General features: G+C 41.9%; 2 protein-coding genes across 4 annotated transcripts; one reads left to right on the top strand and one right to left on the bottom strand.

The window, feature by feature from the left end:
• Nucleotides 1-779: 779 nt before the first annotated feature.
• LOC115727180 lies at nucleotides 780-4,327 on the top strand. 3 transcript variants are annotated; one of them, XM_048272979.1, is made up of 5 exons: nucleotides 780-1,697; nucleotides 1,782-1,973; nucleotides 2,307-2,708; nucleotides 3,340-3,566; nucleotides 3,811-4,327. In XM_048272979.1, the coding sequence occupies exons 1-5, from the start codon at nucleotides 1,082-1,084 to the stop codon at nucleotides 4,069-4,071; spliced, it is 1,698 nt and encodes a 565-aa protein (XP_048128936.1). In that variant the 5' UTR covers nucleotides 780-1,081; the 3' UTR covers nucleotides 4,072-4,327. The 3 variants fall into 3 exon arrangements, with proteins under 3 accessions (XP_048128936.1, XP_048128934.1, XP_048128935.1); XM_048272977.1 differs by having other exon boundaries at nucleotides 780-1,973; XM_048272978.1 differs by having other exon boundaries at nucleotides 782-1,973; nucleotides 3,349-3,566.
• Nucleotides 4,328-7,366: 3,039 nt separating this feature from the next.
• Nucleotides 7,367-8,688, bottom strand: LOC115727183 (uncharacterized protein At5g19025). Its single transcript, XM_030657351.2, has one exon. The coding sequence runs from the start codon at nucleotides 8,237-8,239 to the stop codon at nucleotides 7,532-7,534; it is 708 nt and encodes a 235-aa protein (XP_030513211.1). The 5' UTR covers nucleotides 8,240-8,688; the 3' UTR covers nucleotides 7,367-7,531.
• Nucleotides 8,689-9,355: the final 667 nt, after the last annotated feature.

The following is a 9,355-nucleotide window of genomic DNA, read 5'->3' as shown; positions in this document are numbered from 1 at the left end:
TGAAAAAGTTAATCTAAGTTAATCTAGAGTGTTGGACATTACTGGGGACCTGGGGTGTCACTTCATTTGTGCGTGCATGGCGGGGGAGAGAGGGAGAGAGATACCGTTGACTTACCAATGTTTTGAGGTTTAAGACCAAGACCCGAGTCTCATGACTTATAACCCTCCACGATCTTTGCATGCCTAACCTTCATTTTCTTTTCCTCTTCTACGAGCAAATTCTACCGTAAATACCAAGAAGGAACTATGAAATAACACTAGTTGACTGGTTCAATCATACGAGCTACTTTCAAGCAGAAAGAAGCTGCCCATTCTCTCAGTATTCAAAGTAGATTAGCATTACTGTTTCTTGCTAAAAACTGTCCAAATCATATGCGAACCTCGTGGTCTACACAGTAGTACGGTTTGTTCGAAGCTGTGTATAGCGTTTAGCAAAAACTCATGAGTCTTGGGAAATCCACGCTCGAGCTTCTTCTTCTGCTCTTCGGAGTCGCTACTCATGAATCTGGTTGAAGAGCTAGTATTTGTGCACTGGCTATCTATATTAACATCAGCCGGTGGGTCAGACACAGCTCTGGTCACGTACAACTCGTTCACGAAGACAGCGATCGCGTAAACCAGGTTGGTCCCCAAGTTTGGGACTGTGACATATTGCAGCTCTCGCAGACGAAACGTACTTATCTACAGTCGCCCGTGCTATAGATAAGATCCGAGTAAGCAAACAAGTGGTGGAACATTTAAATATAGTCCCTGAAAGGGCTAGCCAAGACATGCACCGCATGCGTATTCCCCGCCAAGACTTGACTTCCTTGTCAAGTAAGTGCCAAGTAAATTACTCAATTCCTGCACGACCATGACTCGCCAGAAGCCAAATCACATTATAGTCTAAACTCATGAAGCTGATGACTTCCAAATTTTCATTGCTTTTGTCAAGGCATCGGCCGGCTTGTATTTAGTACCGCCTTTGTCTGCTTGAAAAGTACGAATCAAGAACCTCCATGAGCCTATGGTCTTCGAGAATCAAGAATGGAGGAACTCCCTCGGGAGATCGATCCAGTGGATGAGTTAATTAGCTAGAGAAATGGCTTTTTATTGCTCTCTTTGGTTACTGATTGAATCAACCCTGATCCCAAATGGGTTTCGGAAGTGGTTTTATTTGAGCTTCTTTGTCCACCCTTTCTTTCTTGTTGCGTGCTGGGTTTTTCTCCTTCTCAAGACTCTGTTTGATTGTGCCTTGTCTTTCATCCTCCTTCCCTTGCTCAGAAGAGCTCTGTTTCTCGCGAGTCATCTCTATGGTTCAGCTAAATGCGCTGTCTTCTATTGTTTTTGGTCCGATAGAGGCGGTGACTATCAAAACGATGATCAAGAGATTAAGCATCATGAAGTTTTGGAGATCTCCTATGAAAGTGCTCAGGATTCCCTGTCTTTTTTCTCAGTTGCAGCGTCAGCTGTGACTTGCAAGCTGGAAGCAGAGTTTACCCCTGGAAAATATGTGGATGTCGAAGAAGAGCAAGTTCTCTTCGAAGATGCTATAGAGGAGCTCGAAGTCGAACCTTGTATTGTTGTTGATGCATGTCGAGATGACTTGAATGTGGATAACAATGAGGACACGCCCACTTTGTCTAGTCCTGATGTTGGAGTGAACTTGAATGAGCATGTGTCTTCCTTTTTAATGTTGAACTTGGCAACAGAACAAGGTTTCTTTATGGACGAGTGTCTGATTCCGAGCGTCGATTCGCCCCTTTTGGCCTCGGAACCAGTAGACTCTGCTGTTTTGGCAGAGACATTGGAAGAAGACGCCGATGTAAATCGGTATTCACCTTCGACCTATGGGACTCGTGTTCCGCCATTGTCAATGCTTAGAGAAGTTCCCGATGCCAACCAAACAATCGAGGCCGATCCCTTCTACGGGACGTACGCCGAGCGCATGGGATGGTTCGACATCCTCAATCACGAAAGGACCTGCGGAATCAGTACGTTTTCTCACTATCACATCGCATAAGAATAATATCCCCTCATGTTATGCAGTCTTTCTTTTATATGCATCCCATGCACAACAGAAAGGAGATCGTCAAATCTCACACATTTTCAACATATCACATCAGACTGAACGAAGTCCGTCGGTGACAAAGTGACTTCGGATCTGTATTAGCAAGCTAACTAGAACTTGGATCAGAAATACTGCTGATTCAAGATCAACTCCATAGTTTTGATTGATGAACAAGACAAAGGGTTGCTTAAATTTCCCCCTTTTTTTTTCGATATCGACTATTGATCGAGTAAGTCAAATGGGCGTCATTCTGCAGGTGCAATGCTGCAAAAGGAAACGGGGACTGCTGGATCGCCATTGCAGAGCATCGAGTCAGCCAATTTCACCATCCCTCAATTCTCACTGACCAAGCTCCTGAAGCATAGACTCTTGAGAAGCTTACAAGGTGACTTCGAGCTGGTCTATGTGGCTCAAGCATGCCTGTCATGGGAGGCTCTCAACCACCACCACCAGAAGGTCCAAGACCTCGCTCAGTCTCCAACCTCCTCTCTCCAATCCGCCTCAGTATCTCACCACAATCTGGTGGGTGAATTCCAAAAATTCCAAGTCCTGTTGGAAAGGTTCTTGGAAGATGAGAGGTGTGAAGGGAAGAGATGCTGGAAATATGTCCAAGCAAGGTTTTCTCTCAAGAGTCTCCTCCAGGTCCCTGAATTAACAGGTACAACATAATGTGTTGTTCAAGCAAAGTTTATACATGACGAGACTGACGTGGACATTCTTTGAATTGCTTGGGGAAGTTTGCATCTTGCATGTAGATGAACTTTGTTTTCTGTTTTTCAGGAAGAGCCAAAAGCGACACTTTAACTAACGGGCTCATTTTCCATCTCTAAATTGAGAGGAAGGGGGTCCTTTCATTATCTCACTCCTAATCTAGCAAGTTCTTTAAAGAGTTATATCTCAGTCTTCATTTGACCTTCTTCCCAAAAAAATCGTGTATGTTTATCCTTTTGAAATTCTACAATATTATAATCACATCGAGCTAAAAAATTTAAAATAAAAATCTGTGGGTTGGAATGCCTCTTGCTGCAAATGACTTACGTTTTCTAACCTTCCTGATGAGATCTTTATGACGAACATTATTGATGAAACTCACTGTCCTCTTGAGAAACCTACAAATCGCGGAAAGACCCTTTTACACAGCTAAGTAATTGAAGATTGATGGTTTCTCTGGCGATCAAGATCTCGTGCGAAGTACATTATCTTTCATGCCGGGTGTTACGATTGAAGGTTGTACTCGACTCATATAAAATATCAAAATTTTGGGTATTTTCTTACCATGTCCCTCCAAGTGATTTCAGCGGGAAGAAGGGTAGGAGCAGAAGAAGCAGCCATGGACCTGAAACCAGTTTCCAAAGCCATAGAGAAGTGCATAAGGGCCTTCTATATTTTCGTCAAGACCGATCACGACAATGACAAGACTTGGTGGAAGCTCAAGAGCTCCTTGTGGAGCTATTCACCTGTTGAAGACCCTAGAGATATCCAACTTCTTGCTGATCTAAATCAGACGCACCGCAAGGTGAATGTTCAATTTCGAATTTCGTTCTCTCCGGTGCAACCATTTTTATTACCAAAACACGCCCCGACAGCATGATTAAAACTCCTCGTGTCGAGCATAAGTGATCCCGATGTAACGCCTGCATTTCCAGTCTTCTCTCGAAGAGAAGTGACTTGCAACAAAGCTCGTCTCTTTCCTATTCGCGCAACGCAAACTGGAGAGCTCGAAAAATGAGTTGGTAAAGATTGTTTTTTGGTTCATGCAGAAGACACTAGGGTTGAAGGATTTGCAAGGGAAGAAGAGGTGCTGGTTGAAGAAGAGAACAGAGATTGGCCCTCTTGAAGAGTCTCAGAGGAAAGAGATTCTGCTCACGCTCGTTGACTTGAGCCTCGTTTCAAGAGTCCTCCACATGTCCACAATCTCCTCTTCCCAGCTCAAATGGTGCCAAACGAAGCTCGACAGCATCTCATTCAGAGAAGGCAGGCTCATTAGGTCACCAGCATTCCAATTATTCCCAGTCTCTTGACAACAAACATGCCTCTCTCCAATTAAATTTCAATCTTAAGGACTTTTCTCTTTCCACTTTTTCTGGAAAAAGGGAATTGTTGTTTACTTTATGCATGCTTTTTTTGGAGTCAACATGCAAAGTATGCAAATATATGTTATGTACGCTTTGCTTTTGACAGCAACACGCAGTTCTGGCTACATCCAGTGAAGGCAAGATTCAATAACTTGTACAATGCTACATAATTGGCATGCAAATTAAATTAAATTATCATTCATGTCATCTGGGTTTGATCATAGTGGTTGAAAGATCACTCTGCAACCACATACTTCAATCTTGAAGCTCACGGATAGACAAGAACGACCGTCAATTCATTAACAATTTGATCAAGGCCCCAGAAAACAACTAGCCGTCAACAGCACAACAAAGAATAATCTTGTTCCTTTTGTTTTTCGTTTCGTTTTTGGTGCTGTAAGCTCTGTTATTGCAGTTCTTCCAGTTTATAAGCCGCCCATATGATCCTCCAAAGCCTCCGTCTTGAAAACAGTACTTGAATAGACTATTTCTGGAACCGGATCTGGACTCATCTATCCAATTAACAGCTCCCTCCAGGGAGGTTTTGAGCAAATTACAATCGACATTACTTGGAACTGTCAGTTAAGGAACAGTCTCTCACCCTAAGCATCATATAAATGGCGGGTTTCAGTTTGGATAACTGATCGTCTTTCTGAGAAATATACACACATGCGCGATTTGGATCGCTTGCGGAGTTTCAGGATGATCACCAACTATATGATGTGCTTAAAAGGCTTACTAACAGCGGGCAAGACACCTTGCACAAGCTTTATTAATTGATTGCATCATACAACGAGCTAACAGTGAAGAGTGATCTTGAGGGTTCGTTCGAATGACGAAGCTGTCTCCATCAACTTCGCGCAAGATCCAAGTTTGAATCAACTGACCTGTCTATCTTCTTGGATCATCCCCAAACGCACAAACTCATGTGCTTTGATAATTACGCAACGAAGTTAGGAACAGGGCACTACCGCATTGAACCTCATTGACTAGGGATTAACCGAGCAATCTGAAAGCATCAGGACGTTTCGTTATCGGCAGAAAAACTGGAAGGCACCGCCCGGAAGAAAATAGGGAGTGAAAATGTTAGTTCCATGATGCAGTGCAGAGGACTGTAAAAAACGCTACAACCACTGCCTTAGTTCTCAGCAAGAAACTGAGCAATTAAGACGACATGAACAGAAACAGCAATAAAATCTAAGAAAAAGACTTCCCAGAAGCATGAATTCTGTTGGAAGGCACTAATGCACCTCGCAGGCTCAAAAAGTTTGAACCAGACGCAATTACGAAATGAGCAAGACAAGTAACCTTAGAATGGATGATTTGGCCAAGGCACATCTAAGTTTCCTAAGCTTTATCATTAGCTCATTCAGTAACTTTAAATCGCCTCTGTACTTCATGCAAGAGGCATATTCCATCTTCCCCCCGTCTACACAACATCTACTCTAAAGTTGCTAACTGATACAGTTCAAGACCAGCAGCTGGAAAAATATCAGCTAGGGCCGACAGCACAAAAAGATAAACAAGACGATAGTTTTAAGATGCGAATTCATGAGGCACACGTTACAAACAAAAAGCCAGTTGAGTAACCAGATGATTCAGCCAGCAAACCAAACCCAACATTTTCCATCTCCTTTGCCTTAAAAACTCTTCCGTTGGCGTTCTAAAACTGCCTTGCATCCCAAGATAAAAAGAGGTTGGACTGCAGTACGGATCTGGCGCCTTGATGAGGCTTTCTCAAAAGCCTTAAGGCCATTCCATCGCATTCTAATATATTTCCAACAACCCAGTAGCAGAGAATTTCAATTGCCAGTAGAAATACGACAATATTACCTCCTTTTATTCTTAACGGCCTCTACGGCGAATTGACATTGCTTCATCACTATGCATTTGTCATGTTGCTTTTGCTCCACAAAGACAGCATAGTCAAAAAGCCCCGGCATTTTGGTCAAACTTAATGTGGCAAGTAAACTAGAAACCTAACAGGGCTAATTGTCTATGATGAGAGGATAACCTAGACAAGGAACTCTAAGCATGCCAAATAATCAGAAAATACGCAAACACCTTATGGAAAACCAACAGTTAACATAGGGCATAAGCAATGTGAACTTCAGCATGGCAAATGCATCTACAAAAACAATAACTCCGAAAATAACAGCATAGACAAAGTCGGTAGCGGACTCTGCCTGGCGTACAGTACGTATAACTAGGATTACTCAATCTTTTAGCAGAAAAACCAAAGGTGCTGCTCCCGATAATCCTTGATAAAATATTATAACTGAAGCAATGGAATAATGCTCAGAATTTATAGGAACCATAGGGAAACTAGTCATAACCCACAGACAACTAGCGTATTGCTGCACTGAAAAAACTTACATTTAAAATCATTTCACATCAATATCATATCAGTTTGATCAGATCTTGATATGCAAATACACTGAAATAAAATGATTGAAAGTGCTTAATCTCATAACATCAAAGAAAAATGATGTTATATCAGTGGTAGATTGTAGTACATGCAAGATCACCACAAGTTCTCTAAGATTGTAATCAACATTTGCGCGCTTAGATCTCGATATGTCATTATACTGATACTGAAAGTGCATAGTTTGGTGACAAACAAATACAGTTGATCACTGCCAGACTGCAATACAGACGGAAGTCTTCACAAGTTCTCTAACTGAAGTAACCCACGATAGTGCACAAGTCGGTGCAAGGGCATCATGCGGGGAAGGGATGTGTTGCCCATGTAGTAATATGATCATAACAGCTAAATGCTGACGATGAGCCTTTCATATGCTTTTCAAATAATACCGCAGCAGCAATAAGATGCACATACTTCAGTAATCACATTAACTCCAGCAACTCAACTGATTAACCTTGATATGTTGCTAATGCTATTCATTATGAATCAAAGGTGCATCATAAAGCTCCGTTATTAAATTTTAGCAGATGCTGGAAAGATTTTGAGATGTATGACTATAAGGATTGGTGGAGATGCCTTTTCGCCATGCACTAACAACTTCAGTAATTATCTTCACGTTTTATACATCACGCTCCACTAAAAAAGAAAGCACTTGAGATACTGAAAGATTAACAAAACCTAAAGTCCAGGGTGCTGCATCAATGATAAGCTGCATATAGATTATTAAGGCACTACCTGTGAGGGCCATCAAAAGAAAGGTACTTTTGGTCACTAAAAGGTAAATCAATCGATAGGTGGCTTTGTTCACATATAAGCTGATGGAAGAAAGCGTAATCATTAGGTGTGTATAGTCCTCACAAGTATTTGCACTGAGATAAATATTCCCAAATTATTATTCATACAAGGCTGATCATAAAAGCCCCTTCTCTGTTATGATTACTCTGTGCTATATAGTTTCCCCAACCCAGACCAAAACCATTCCTATTTCTTGATCTTTCGTGGCTTCTTCGGCCCCGGAACTTCCAATCTACCAACAGAACAGCCGCACCTCGCTCTAAAAACAAGAACAGCCCTCCCATTCGGCGGCGCCATCTTCTTCAATTCCGCTTCAAGTTCTCGGTGCTGGTTAGTCGGCAATTCAAAGAGCATCCTCTCTGAATCTTCCTTCGCAGTCGAGTTCTTAATGCACTCCTCCGTCTCCAGCTGAATATCGAACTCAGCCGCCTTCCTCAGTCCCCGGCAATTTGGGTTCCCACATTTCCGATCCAAACATGCCACCAACGCCAACATAGCGAAAGCGGCGCAGCACACGCTAAGTCCTATCGATCCATAAATCAACGGAGCCTCAGAAAACTCCTCCTTGACCACGCTCGTGATCGGGCCCACGTTCTCGATCAGGTGAACGGCTATGAACTTCGCATACGGGAACAGGAGAAACCCGCAAGCACCAACAACAGCAATCAGAATAACGACATCCACCGCAGCCGACCGAGATCCACGGTGCTGGCAAGACGACGGCGAATTCGAGCGACTTGCCGCCGAATTGAGCAATTTCCTATTCCTCTGGGAAAGATAACTAGCTTTGCTCATCCTCGATTTGAGGAACGAATCGACCGAGTTCGCAGAACTCGCCATGAGCGCCAACTGGTCAACGAGCTTAGCTGAGTTCGAGCTAGGGAGATAGACCATCTCAAATTGCACCCAGAACCGGAAAAAACAAATGATATCCGAAGAACCCGATGATTTGTATGAAACAAGCTTCGAAATCTGGATCGAACACAGAAAAAGGATCGGGATTTGGATCGACCCACCTCGTCAAACACGCAAAGGATTCATCTTTCGATTGCTCGATCCTTGAAGATTGTCAAACCGTCGGCGGGTCAAAGCGAATTGGGCCAAGCGAATCCCATAGAAGAAGAAGAAGAAGAATGGAGCTTAATTGAGAGTTACGAGTATTGAACAATTGTCAAAGAACGAAAGAGACCAAACAAAACTGCTGAAAAAAGAGAACTTTCTCGCTGAAGTATGAAATGGTTAAATGCCGGCTTGACAGGTTCAACACGCGGAAAGAGAACCAAGAAAATGGGGAGAGGACAAGGAGAAGAGGCTCGCGTTTTGCATTATTATCTCCTTAAAAGATTTGTTTCTACTCTCAATCAATTTATTATTTCGTTCTACCAAAAAATATTTATATTATTATTTCGGAGTTGTATTAATTATTCCACCATCGGTATATTAATCTCGTAGGGAAAAATATACATAAACGATTTTAACGCACTTACTGAGATTAAAAATGTAATTCCGGCCAAAAAAGAAAGAAAGGGAAAACTACAAAAAAAATATGTGTTACGGTTTGAGAATATGTCATGTCTCGTGTTCTCATGACTAACTTGATCCGATATCATACGGTACGGTGGAAAAGAAGGTAACGCGAATTGTAATTCACAGTAATAACAACACGAGTAAAACTCGCAAACATGCTCTCGAGCACAAAACCTTAAAAAAAAAAAAAACCTCGTGATTATATCATCGATTGAAGGAGGTAATTTGTCTTACCAGAAAACAAAATGTATGTTTTATCATATCTCGAACACACTAGCGAATAAAATGTATATTTATCATATCTCGAACACACTAGAGAATATCTTAATTTAAATTGGGAAAAAGATAAGCTAATGAAATAGAACATCGTATATACGTAGATCTTAAATATCTAAAATGATAATCCTAAACATCGAATGGAACTTTCAATATTGTTAACATATTTGCTAAAACTAAAGTTAGCAAGTTTAGGTTGGGACTAAT

The sequence above is a fragment of the Rhodamnia argentea genome, chromosome 11 (genome assembly GCF_020921035.1).
Source record: "Rhodamnia argentea isolate NSW1041297 chromosome 11, ASM2092103v1, whole genome shotgun sequence".
In the NCBI taxonomy this organism is placed as follows: Eukaryota; Viridiplantae; Streptophyta; class Magnoliopsida; order Myrtales; family Myrtaceae; genus Rhodamnia; species Rhodamnia argentea.
Note: the sequence above shows the minus strand (reverse complement) of the source record. Positions and strands in the feature narration are given on the sequence as shown.

Coding starts and splice junctions, on each gene's coding strand:
- LOC115727180 (XM_048272977.1), top strand. CDS start 1,082: ATGGCTTTTTATTGCTCTCTTTGGTTACTGATTGAATCAACCCTGATC. Junction 1,974..2,306: donor CGAAAGGACCTGCGGAATCA/GTACGTTTTCTC, acceptor GTCATTCTGCAG/GTGCAATGCTGCAAAAGGAA. Junction 3,567..3,810: donor TAAATCAGACGCACCGCAAG/GTGAATGTTCAA, acceptor TGGTTCATGCAG/AAGACACTAGGGTTGAAGGA.
- LOC115727183 (XM_030657351.2), bottom strand. CDS start 8,239: ATGGTCTATCTCCCTAGCTCGAACTCAGCTAAGCTCGTTGACCAGTTG.